This window comes from Aegilops tauschii, chromosome 4, assembly GCF_002575655.3.
Source record: "Aegilops tauschii subsp. strangulata cultivar AL8/78 chromosome 4, Aet v6.0, whole genome shotgun sequence".
NCBI lineage: Eukaryota > Viridiplantae > Streptophyta > Magnoliopsida > Poales > Poaceae > Aegilops > Aegilops tauschii.
The window spans coordinates 136,891,416-136,903,305 of record NC_053038.3 but is presented as its reverse complement, the minus strand read 5'-3'; the positions used below and the strand labels follow the sequence as shown (position 1 = coordinate 136,903,305).

General features: G+C 48.9%; 1 protein-coding gene across 1 annotated transcript; it reads right to left on the bottom strand.

Moving 5' to 3' along the window:
• Positions 1–965: 965 nt before the first annotated feature.
• On the bottom strand, positions 966–5,037 carry LOC109782513 (ATP-dependent DNA helicase Q-like 1). The gene is made up of 10 exons (XM_020341136.4): positions 4,788–5,037; positions 3,576–3,961; positions 3,078–3,338; positions 2,823–2,986; positions 2,597–2,693; positions 2,460–2,503; positions 2,258–2,372; positions 1,822–2,175; positions 1,512–1,736; positions 966–1,417 (listed from the first exon to the last, which is right to left on the bottom strand). Exons 1-10 carry the CDS (start codon positions 4,894–4,896, stop codon positions 1,307–1,309), a joined length of 1,866 nt encoding a protein of 621 aa, XP_020196725.1. The 5' UTR covers positions 4,897–5,037; the 3' UTR covers positions 966–1,306.
• Between the last annotated feature and the right edge of the window lie 6,853 nt (positions 5,038–11,890).

The following is an 11,890-nucleotide window of genomic DNA, read 5'->3' as shown; positions in this document are numbered from 1 at the left end:
CGTCGCCGAGACTCCATGTAGTCGATGTATCACATGAAACGCCGCTCCACCGCTGAAACAGTCCACTGGTCCCTCTAGCCAATGCACACCTCCAAGAATGACGCCCCCAAGGGGGGGAGGGGGACGTCACAAGAGCGTCGTCGTCATCCGATCAACTGATCTAGGGTTTCCCCCAGAGGTAGCGGATAGAGGTCTGGAGCTTCTCCATGGCGATGCCTTCAAGAAGGGGATGACACAAAAGAGTGGCGCCATCGCCGGCCTTTGCAACTAGCCAAGAGCAAGGTTTTTCGCCCGGATGTGCTCGACGATCCTCCATCTAGCATCTGTGCACGGGACCGCCACTGATCTCCGCTGCCGCACAGCGAGCAGGCCACACCGGCCAGATCAGATCCAACCGGAGGCCAGGCCACGCATGCAGTCGACCCGTCCACCAGGCCTTCCACGCCGCCACCGCCGATCCAAGGCCACATGGCCGCCGCCGCCGCCGCCCGAAGCAGGGCTGGCGGCCGCGCTGCCAAGACCCAAACGGTCGCGCCTCTTCATGCCAAGGGGCCTCACACCACTCCCATGTCGCGGGAGAGAGGAAGACCCCCGCCACCGCCGTCAGCCCCCGGGCTTAGCCCGGCAACGTCCCCTAGCGGTGACAAAGCAACGTCCCCTGGCGGTGACAAAGGGAAGGAGGTAACGCCCCTTGCGGCTAGGGTTGCGGCACCACCCGAGTTGCCCGAATGGGGGTGACACGGGGGTCAGGGTGGGAAGGAGAGAGGATGGTGAGAGGGCTACGGATCTGCTCTCCGTTGTGGAGGAGGTGGCAAAAGGAACGAGATCGAGCGGTGGCAGCGAAGCTCTCTCCCGCTGCGGCAAACGATCGCCAAATATTGACCATCCAAAAACTTCAGTCGTTTGTTTGCATGTTAGTGGAGACCACAGGATTCCATTGTGTGGGCTTAAGAAAATACCCGATGTTGATACTTTGAAGCCACTAGAATAAGAGTAAAAAAAGACACCTCTATTGTTATGGTAAGAATGTAGGCTTAATCAGCTCTTAACATCTTGATATGATTATAACAAGACTTCGAGGAACCGAGAGGAGAAACATAAAAGGGTTACGCGCTTATATATGCAGGGAAGAGCTATAATATGTGCAACATAACCCCCTCCCGTCCTCTGCATCCATCGTAAAGCCTGAACATCAAGTACAGTGACGGTGTGCATCACCATCACAAAGCTTGTACTGGTTCTGTAGGAACACAGCTTCTAAGTAGCAAGCCATCATGGAGTTAAGACCAACACTTTCTTAGTGCCCTCATGAAGCTTCCTTCAGACAGATGTCACAGGGGCTAGGGCCAACTTTACACCTTTGACTGTTGAACTGTTCGCCAAAGTGACCCAGAAGAGTCTGCCTGCGACACTCAGTCTGGAAAGAAATGAGCATTGTTCATAAATTGATTGCTGATGATTTTTCAACCACCTTGCTCTACACTTTTAGTTAGCCAGAGATTTTTATTTACCTTCAGCTCGCAATACCCCTGCATTTTCTTTGCTTGGTCCATTGCAACCTTGAAGGTTTCACTCTTGAAGTTGTCCGCACTCCTCAGCATGCACACGATGCGGCTGAAGTCTTTCTTCTGATATAACACCACACAATGCGCTGGAAGGCCGTCTCTTCCAGCCCGCCCAGACTCCTGATAGTAGCTTTCTATCGATTTCGACAGCGTGTTGTGGACAACAAAGCGCTGAGTGGTGTCAGATTGAAAGGTTGCAGTTAGCAAACAATGTGCACAAGTATTCAAAAAAAAAACATTGACTGAGAATACGTACCACATCAGGCTTGTCAATCCCCATGCCGAAGGCTATTGTAGCACAAATAACTTTGACCTCTCCTCTGTGCCACTTCTCTTGGACGCTGCTTCGCTGACGGGCCGCCAAGCCAGCATGGTAATGCGCACATTTTATCTTGTACTTCTCCCTCAAGAACTTGGCAGTATCCGCACATTCATTCTTCGAGAGGCAGTACACAATGCCAGACATGTTCATGAAACGCTCTTTCAGGAGCTCACCCAGCTGCATCTGGGGAGTTCTCGTCTTGCCAATCACCATGTAGTTGAGGTTGTGTCTGTCAAAGCTCCTCTTAAGTACCAAAGCGTTTGGGATCCTCAAGGTACTGAGGACGTCCTGCAAATTCCATATAAAAATTATAGCTAATAATTGGTGTTCCAAGCTGTAGTGTGGGAACAGGAAGGGAGTGCTTTAGTACCTTACGGACAGCTTCAGTTGCTGTTGCAGTTAGAGCCATGATTGGGACTCTAGGGAAGTGCTGTTTGAGGCATCCTAGGCCTCGGTAATCTGGACGGAAGTCATGTCCCCATTGACTTGGATAGAAATAGAAATCAGCAATATGTCAGGAAAAAAAAAACTGCCTCTGGAAGAATATGACAAAGGTTTGATTTAAGCATTACCTTACACAGTGTGCTTCATCAATCACAAACCTTGCTAGCAATCCCTATCAAAAAGTCCAGGTTAGCATATCCTCTCGGGCCAAATAATAGAAGTACTGATCTCGGAAGTACTAGCATTTCAACAACATAATATATACCCTCTGGTGTAAGCCTTTGAGGATCTCCATGAAGGAATAATTTCCAGCCATTCTTTCAGGTGTGACATACAGAAGTTTGAAAGAAGGTGTGCCATTTCTGCAACGAGATGAAAACTTAAGTTACAAAACAAATGGCAGATCATTTCTTACACTGGAGGGGACATAGGAAAGAAAATCATGTGATAATGTAAACTAGAGATCGAATGAACTACGCAATAGTGTTTACCTAAGCTCTTGGATAACTGCAGATGCCTGTGCAGAAGTTTGCTGAGAATTCAAGAATGCTGCTTGTATCCCAAACTTGAAGGTTAAAGCAACCACCTGATCCTGAATAAGTGACAGCAATGGACACACAACAACAGTAACACCTGGGTGCAATGTTGCAGGGAGCTGCAAAGGTGATAATACAAATGAAGTTTTCAAATCTCGCAAAACAAACAAGATTAAAATAAGAATGCTGAACAAGGCAGAATTTAGTTACCTGATAACACAAGCTTTTGCCACCACCTGTTGGCATAAGTATAAAACAGTCTTTATTGTCCAGTGCAGCACTACAAGCTTCATACTGCAGGGGCCTAAAACTTTTGTTGCCAAAGATGACAGCATTGGCCAAATTGATGTCATCTAGAGAAGAAAGCTGCTCATAACTCAAAATTTCTCTCTTCAAAAGACATGCATTTGGCTGTCCCTCTCTATTTGAAGTTGGAGTTGTTGATTCATATCTCTTGGTTCCTTTGTTCACCTTCAAAACATAATTTCGAAACACAAAGAACAATGCCTATAAGATTAGCAGCAGGGTTGGAAAAGCAAAACTCTCTCTACTTTTGTGGAGATAATAATAGTATGTTTACTGTATCCATATGTGTGCAGGCTCAGTCAACTTATGTTACAGTATTTTCACAAGTACATATCCATCATGTGCACAATAGAAATGGAGATGGAAAAGACCAGTAATGGGAGAAATCAGGAGTTGGCTTACAGTAGATTTTGTTGAGCTTCTTGTCTGAGCTTTAGAGTTTCTTGTTTGTGGCTTCTTCTGGGTACCCACGTTATTATCACGGTGGGTGTTTGTTTCATCAAATATGTCAAAATCTGAATCATCAGAGGAAAAGCTCGATGTTTTTAAACCTTTCGGATTATGTTGACTGGAGGAGTCTGCCCTTTTGAACAAAGGGGTATCCAGAACAACTCCTCCTTTTTCATCATTTACACCCTTCCTCATCATTTCATTCAAATTGCCACAAGCTTCAGTCTCTATTGCATTCAGATCATCCCAGTCATCAGTAAGTTGTGTTGCATCAGCCAATGCAGCAATAAAATCATCGCCACAGTTCTCCACAGTAATGAAATCTTGGCCATCCTCTCCTGTGCCAGAACAATAAATTATCGCCCATACATAGTATCAACCAGCAAGATGTGAACCCAAAACTACACTGAAGCAAAAGCAAAGCATAATGTGTTAACTATGGATGGTACAGTTTATCCAAAAGCATCAGAAACCTCAGCACTAGTCACTTGATAATTCAATATAAAATGCTGCCGAAAACTAAACGTCTAAGTCAGCATACTGAGCAGGTTTCACTGAATTATGTTGTGAAGATGGGCAGGAGTACCAAACATATCTTTATTCTGTCGAATGCAGGCCAGGACCTTTGCTCATTCTATTAGGAGAAGTACACCAATTTCTTGCCAGGGAGAAAAAACACCCAAACACTGGCTCACTAAAATGGTCAAAACAGAACATATATGTACACTTAAGAAGAAATGATTTGATTCAACACCTTCCATATCGCAAACCTACCTACCCAAATACTCAAAATGACTGCTCATTGTGATCAAAATGCAGTACTGTCAACACGTGCGAAACCAATAGAACAGGTAATACATTTTCCATAATTCATGATAACTGGTCCTCTCTCTATCATGAACCAAGTTTTTCATGCGCAAATAACAAGCTGATGTGTTCATAATGCATAAGCGGCATTGATCCTAGCAGCACACCCAAGCAAACCACCCCCAAAATGAAATGGTCTTAATTGGGCCGGGCGTCTCTCCCCTACAATTCCTACTACATTTTAACTCCTCGTTTCAATCAAATCAGGAGCTCGTCCCATGAAAACAAAACCAGCCGCAGCCAATCCGCCGTTAGAGCACGCGGGGAGGGGGGGAGGTGGGCGTAAGGCGGCCGTACCGTAGAGGTGGACGAGGCGGGAGAGGGCGGCTACGGCGAAGTCGCGGTCGAAGCCGTAGTCGACGGCCAGGTCCAGGAGACGCTCCCTCTCCCAGTGAGGCTCCTCCATCTCCGGCTGGCAAGCACGCCTCCGCCTCCCGCGGACGCCGGCACGGATCGAAACCCTAACGTCGGTGAGGGGGGGGGACGCGGGAAAGAGCTGCGGCCTGCGGGTGCGGGCGCGCGCCGTCTCCTTTGGCTTAATTTTTGGCAGAATTTTTTTTGAGAATAATTTTTGGCAGAAATTGGTCGCGGCGTCTATTTCTCGCATTAAGCGACTACATTGTCGGGCCGGCCCGTTACGCGCGCGCAGTGAAAGAAAAACGGAAAACCATTGTTTTAAACCGGATGATTACAACGAGACGTAAGCCTCGTCCAGCGATTGACACGCGTCCTGGCTGGGCCCAGCGTGCCGCTCCCCATCTCGGCCTTATCCCACGCAGGGGAAGCCATAGCCACACATTTTTCTCGCTCGGGTCGTCTTCTTCACGCCAGTGCATCCCCTCCTACGGATCCCTCCTCTCTCTATCGCTCTCTCATGTTTGCCACTCCATGACCGTGATTTGCTCTACTCTCTGCACAGAGCTCCCTTCTCTTCCTGCTCCCTCTCACCACCGGAGCGACGGAGCGTTGCTGCTGCAGGCGACGATGCTCTGCTGCGACGACTGCTGCTGTCATGTATCGAGGGAAACTTCGACGCGTGCCACCGCCCGTCATGGCCGTCGGAGCTATTGCTGCTGCAACGGGGCGCATCTGCACATGGCCTTCGGAGCTGCGGTTTAAGCAACGTGCGTGGCTCCCTGAGCTGCAATGGAGCGCGTCGCGCTGCGACGGTGACCGCGGAGAGTGGCCGACGGGGGGCGCTGCAAACTCCGGCGATGTTACCGGGGGGGGTGCAACTCCGGTGATGTTGCTTGGAGCTTGTTGGGAGCACCGTTGGTGTTGCAATGGAACAACGCCGGGCCGCCGGAAGCACGGCCGGCGCTGCATTAGAGCTTCGCCGGAGTTGCAATGGAGCTACGTCGGACGCCGTCGGTGCTGCACTGGAGCTCTGCCGGAGTTTCAATGGAGCTTCGCCGGAGCGTCGTTGCTGCGCTGGAGCTCCGTCGGGTTGCAATGGAGCTCACCGGAGGCCGTCAGTGCTGGCATTGAAGCTTCGCCGGAGCGTCGTTGCTGCGCTGGAGCTCCGTCGGGTTGCAATGGAGCTCACCGGAGGCCGTCAGTGCTGGCATTGAAGCTTCGCCGGGGTTGCATCAAAGCGCCGCCGAGGCTGCAATGGAGCGCCGCGGGGGCGCCGTCGGTGATGCGCGGTGCTGCCGTGGGCTAGCGCTGTGTGTGTGCTGGCATGGGAGCTGCGGGATCCTGCGGCTGGGTGCGACTGAATCGGACGGTTCTAGGGGCGGTTTAAGTTTGCCTAAAATAAATCGGCTGACGCCTAGCAGCGGCCAAGAAAAACGCAAGGAAAATGGGCAATCCTGGGATTCGGTCTACAGCGTGTTGCACGGAGCTCCTAGCCACTAGGCTCACGCCGAGTTAGAGTTAAAGTACTGGGCGCGCCCTACTCGAGGCATAAAGAGCCGGTTTTCATTGGTTTTTCAGGTTTTTCTGTATTTTCTGTTTTTCTTTTTCCCCTTCTTTCTTTTCTTTCTTCATATTCTTCTGTGCTATTGGGGTTTTCTTTTTTTTTCGCTTTTTTGCTCTTTTTCCTTTTTCTTCTCCTTTTTTATTTTTTATTCTTTTTTCATTTGTTTCTTTGGTTTTCAATGCTTTCTTCGGGTTTTTTCTTTTTTTGTACATGTCAAAAAAATTAACAAGTGATCAACACTTGTTGTATACACGTTCAACATTGTCCAGACGTTATTTTGATATTTTTTTAAATACTTGTTCAACATTTTAATAGTTAGTCAACATTTTTTCAAATATTTGTTCAACATTTTTAATACTTATTCACATTTTCAAATACTTGTTCAATATTTTTTATATACTCGTTCAATATTTTTTAATATCTATTCAATATTTTTCAAATACTTGCTCAATATTTTTAATAATTATTCAACATTTCAAACACTTGCTCAATATTTTTAAAATTCTTGTTCAACAGTTTTTAATATTTATTCAACATTTTTCAAATATTTGTTCAACATTTTTAATACTTATTCATACTTCCAAATACTTGTTTAACATTTTTCAATTTCTTGTTCAACATTTTTCGTATACTCGTTCAAAAAATTTTAATACCTATTCAATATTTTCAAATACTTGTTCAATATTTTTAATAGTTATTCAACATTTTCAAACACTTTCTGAACATTTTTTAAATTTTGTTCAACATTTTTAATACTTATTCAACATTTTTTCCAAATGTGTGTTTTGAAACTGTTTTTATAAAATATATATACATACATATAGATATAGGTAGAATATTTTGAAGTATAAAGAAAAGTACAAAACTAAAAGAAATAAGAACAGAAAAACAGAAAAAAAAATCAGGCGGTGGCGAGTGCGCGGCTGGGCCGGCCCGTCTGGGGCTCGCCCCGCGAGCGCATCCCCCGAGACATAAGGGCGCCCGAAATTAGTTTGATATCTTCAGCTGGGCTAGTCCGTGATCTGGGCTCTGAGATTATAAAAAGTTGGGTCCAAAAGGAGGTGGCAAAACAAAAACCCATTTGGCCAAGTTCACACCGCTCAAAATAAAAAATTTGGCAAGTTCACAAAGGCTGATGGTTTTTATACTAGGACGAATCGATCAGTTGCGCTAGTAAAATCCGGTATTAGTATCAAGTTTTCCCGTTTTATTATCAATAACCAGGGAAAATGTATACAAACTCGGTTCTGTGAAGCCCAAAAATAAAATTACTCCAGCCAGAAAGAAAAAATATAATCAAAATATAAAGTATAGAGGGGGAAGCTGGGAGCAGAAAGAAGGGAAAGGATCCAAGGCAAGGCGTGTTGAGCTGGTTTGTACTGTTGATGGTTGTTGCGCAATGAACACCACACAAGTCCTCACGTGCGTCTGCTGACCTGTCCTTTAGTACTACGTATGGTTGCACTTGCTAGTTGCTGCGTCGTGTCGCTTCTTTTTCTTTACTGCATCCATGGTGATGGTGTGCGTCTGTTTTGCATCTCTATGTTTTTTAAGAAACAAGAAGAGGGGAGCCATTTTTCATCTTTTGCTCGTACCCTGCACCATCTTTTGTGTAACATAACAGCAGTATTGCACAGGCGTGGTTGGAAAAAAAAAACTGGGTTGCAGAACTTCTACCGCGGGGTCACTACTGTCGCACTCGGATGCAGTCTCGACGGAGCCAGTCAATAGGTTGAACAGGCCGTAGAGAGTTTCATCGGGCTCGATCGCCGCGATTTGTGGGGTGGCCGATTTGCGGGCCACCGCATGCCTCACCCACCGCTGGAGCCGCGACCGACCGGAACGCTTGCGCCGGCGAACAGCGGGGAGTGAGGACGCTGCAGGAGCCGACCGATACTGAGTCGACGACTGCCGAAGAAGGACGCCACGGACGCACGCGCGAAAGTGCGTGCCCCCGCGGACAGGGAGCGCCTCAATGTCGAGTGGAGCCTCTTGGAGCCAAGCGGAGTCATCGGCGACGAATACGAGCGCGCCGAGACAGATCTCGCGGCCCTCAGCCAATCCTCCGCCGGAAACCATGATGATGGGAATCGGAAAAATCGCAACTTCTCCAACAAGTCGCTAAGACACCTGCCCCACGGTGGGCGCCAACTGTCGTGGATTTAAGACTGACAGTAGAATGGGGGGTAGATATGAAGAGGCAAGATCCTAGCTATGGCGAAGTTGTACACACGAGTTTTACGAGTTCAGGCCCTTCTCAGAAGAAGTAACAGCCCTACATCTCGGAGCCCGGAGGCGGTCGACTGGATTATGTGTGTGTGTGTGTGTGTTACAGGGGGTGCGAATCCCTATCCCAGAGGAGGGAGTGGCTTATATAGAGTGCGCCAGGACCCCAGCTCCCCTCCGTTACACAGAGTTCAATGTTCATAAAGAAGGAGCGTTACAGGTAACGTCCGTAGTAAAGTGTTATAAATGACTATTAAGTCTAAGAGTAAATGCCCGACCGTTGCTGCGTAGAGTGACTTTGGTCTTCTGTATGTCGAGTGGCTTCTGCAACTGGTCGAGTGACATTGACTCTCCCGAGTGGAATGCCTCTGGTCGAGTGGATGATGGTACCCTTCAAATGCTTCTGTCTTTAGGGTGATGTCCTTAGGGAAGGCGTCTAGGTCTGGCCTATGACCCTACCCTAGGTACATGGCCTCATCATTAGCCCCCGAATGGTTCATGGTTTGAGTGGAGAAGAAGTTGAAAATACTTCCGACTCAGCTCTTGCATTTTGGGAGCGTCTGGTTGGGATTGATGAATCAACATGGTGACATCGACTTCTTTTTCAGTCGCCTTGATCCATTCTTGTTTTTGTCGAGTGAACTTTTACTGAAAAAGCTTCGAGCGCTGATATGGAGAAAATCTTCCGTCTGACAGGTTGCTTTGTCGCCCGCGGATCTTGCGGGATTCAAATTTTTGGGAAGCGCGCGGGGCGGAGGAGGCCGCAGCAATCGGGCTGGATAAGGCAGGGCTGCCTCGATTTCCGTGCCACCTTTTTCGCCACGTATCGCTTGCGCGACTGTTGCGGGATTTGATAAGATCGTCCGGGTCCACAAGTCAGTCACTTGGAGGCAACCTTATATAAGGCGTCGGTCCGGGGTTTTTGAACAGTGCGCTTTCATTCTGCTTCTTCCTTCTCTGTTTTCTCCACTACATCTGCTCTTGCCCCGGCGCCGCCGCTCCGTTCGAGCTCCATTTGCCGTGATGGGGAAGGAGAAGACGGTAGCATTGGAGCGTGCGAAGAAGGCGACGGCGAAGGCGAAGGGGAAGAAGTCCAGCCAGGGCGGATCTTCCTCGAGGTCCGGCCTGCCGCCGGGCTGGATCCAGGGCGACTAGATTCGCTCGGCGATTCGTCAGGACTACATCGACGACCTGGTCGAAGGGGGACTGATCCCCCATGAATCGGCGCGGCTCCCGGGGAACGAGACCGAGCCGCAGCCACAGGAGGGTGAGTGCGTTCTCCTCGCTACTCACGTCGACCGCGGGTTTTCCTTGCCTCCCCACCCTTTATTTCAAGGTTTCTTGAACTTCTTTGGGGCGCAACTCCACCACTTTACCCCAAACACCATCGTGTATCTTGCTGCTTTCGTGTCCATGTGCGAGAACTTCCTGGGCTGTCGGCCACACTGGGGCCTCTTCAAACACATATTCACGTGTCGTTCTCAGTCAGTCAAGAAGGCCAACCCGAGTGACGAGAGGACGCATGTGATCTAGATGTGCCGGGGTCTTGGAATTCAGATGAGGGGTAAAAGCTCTTTCCCAGCCATGATCCTTCCCGAGTCGGTCCGAGGGTGGCAATCGACCTGGTTCTACTGCAAGGACCAACCGACTCCAGGTCAGTCGACTGGACTTCCCCCCTTTTCCATGGCCCGAGTGGAGAAGCCCTCTGCTTTGAAAGTGACCCCAGAGGAGAAGGCACAAGTGAAGGTGTTGGTCGAGCGAGTAGTTCAGCTTGTCCGTGATGGGGTAACCGGTATGGATCTGTTGGAGGTCTTCCTCAGGCGACGCATTCAACCGCTTCAAGCTCGTGACCATCCGATGTGGATGTATTCGGGCACTGACGACACCACTCGGATCCATCCAGAGGAAGTCGATGAAGCTATGTTGGAAGGGTGGCTGAGGGGTATCACTGGCAACAAAGATAACCCTAGGGGATCCAGGAGGATCCCTCCACTCAACAACTCGTACGAAACAGACAAGGTATGACTCCAAATGGTTGAGTGTCTTCTTGATTTATCAAGTAACTGTTTGTTGTCATCCGACTGACTCATGTCTTGATTGTTGTCTTCCAGGCCCTGACTGAGATGTACTCGATGCCCAACGGCGAGCAGGAGCAGGACCCAGAGGGAGAGGCGAGTGGAGGCGAAAGCGGCGAGTGGCATTCTGATGGTGAAGAGGACGAGGATAGCGACGACCCGAGTGATGAAGAAGAGGTCGACTCTCCTTCCTGTAGGGAAATACGATCCAAGCTTACTCACGATCCAGCAAGTGCCCGCGGCAAAGCGACCGCGCAAACTGGGCAGTCATCGAAGCGCCCTCGGACGTCTTCTCCAGCGCCGACTGAAAAGGCACCGAAGCAACCGAAAGCTACGCCGTCCAAACCGCCAAAAGCCTTGCCCAAGATCAAAGTGGTCATCCCCATTGCTTCCGGGTATTAGTTGGACTTGATTTCTTGTTTTAGTATGAATTTGGATTTGAGTCGATTCATTTCGACAGACATGACCGACTGAATTCTGAAATTTGTAGTGCTGCTACCTCTGGGACTTCTGCTTACAAGAATGAGGACGAGGAGATGGAAGATGCAGTCACCTCTAATCCGAGTACCACTCTCATAATCTTGTCTTTATTTTCTCGATTGTTTCGTGGGTCGACTGAATTCTGGTGGTCGATCTTTTTCGCAACTCTTCCCAATGTCATTGATCTTCCGGATGATGATGAAGACGTGCCGCTGAGGCCCAGGAAAAGAGGAAGTAGGAAGACGTCAGCCGACAAGGCGCCTCCGTCGACGCTGGTGACGGAACCGGTAGTCCAGGAAGCCGGTGACACCAATCGGACTGCTGTAACTTTTGCTATACCGCTGACGAGTGCTCAGCCTTCAGCGTCGACTGCTCAGACTCCAGACAATCCATCTTCACTCTTTGATGCACATCACGTCCCAGAGGACCAAGCGGGTGCTGCCAAGGAGGCTATTCGCCAAGCGAGCATCATGATGGAGCGGATGAAGGTGATCTGAGAGGCTAGCCAAGCTGCTTACGACGCTAGTTCAGCACTTCAGAACAACGTCCAGGTTAGTTGGTCGCCGACTGACCCTTCGGTTTGCCGCTTGTTCTGTTAGGATATGGTACCTAAAAACTCTCTTAGAGGAATCTTTCCATCGATCTGCGTCTTGCATTTGTACACCCACTGGGTGTTTTGACTTGTCACTAAGTAAACT

What these genes read in the sequence shown, in the direction of transcription:
- LOC109782513 (XM_020341136.4), bottom strand. Translation starts at nt 4,896, where the DNA reads ATGGAGGAGCCTCACTGGGAGAGGGAGCGTCTCCTGGACCTGGCCGTC. An exon ending in GAAGCTCAACAAAATCTACT is followed by an intron (nt 3,339 to 3,575) that starts GTAAGCCAACTC and finishes TATGTTTTGAAG; the next exon opens with GTGAACAAAGGAACCAAGAG. An exon ending in TCAAAGGCTTACACCAGAGG is followed by an intron (nt 2,504 to 2,596) that starts GTATATATTATG and finishes ACTTTTTGATAG; the next exon opens with GGATTGCTAGCAAGGTTTGT.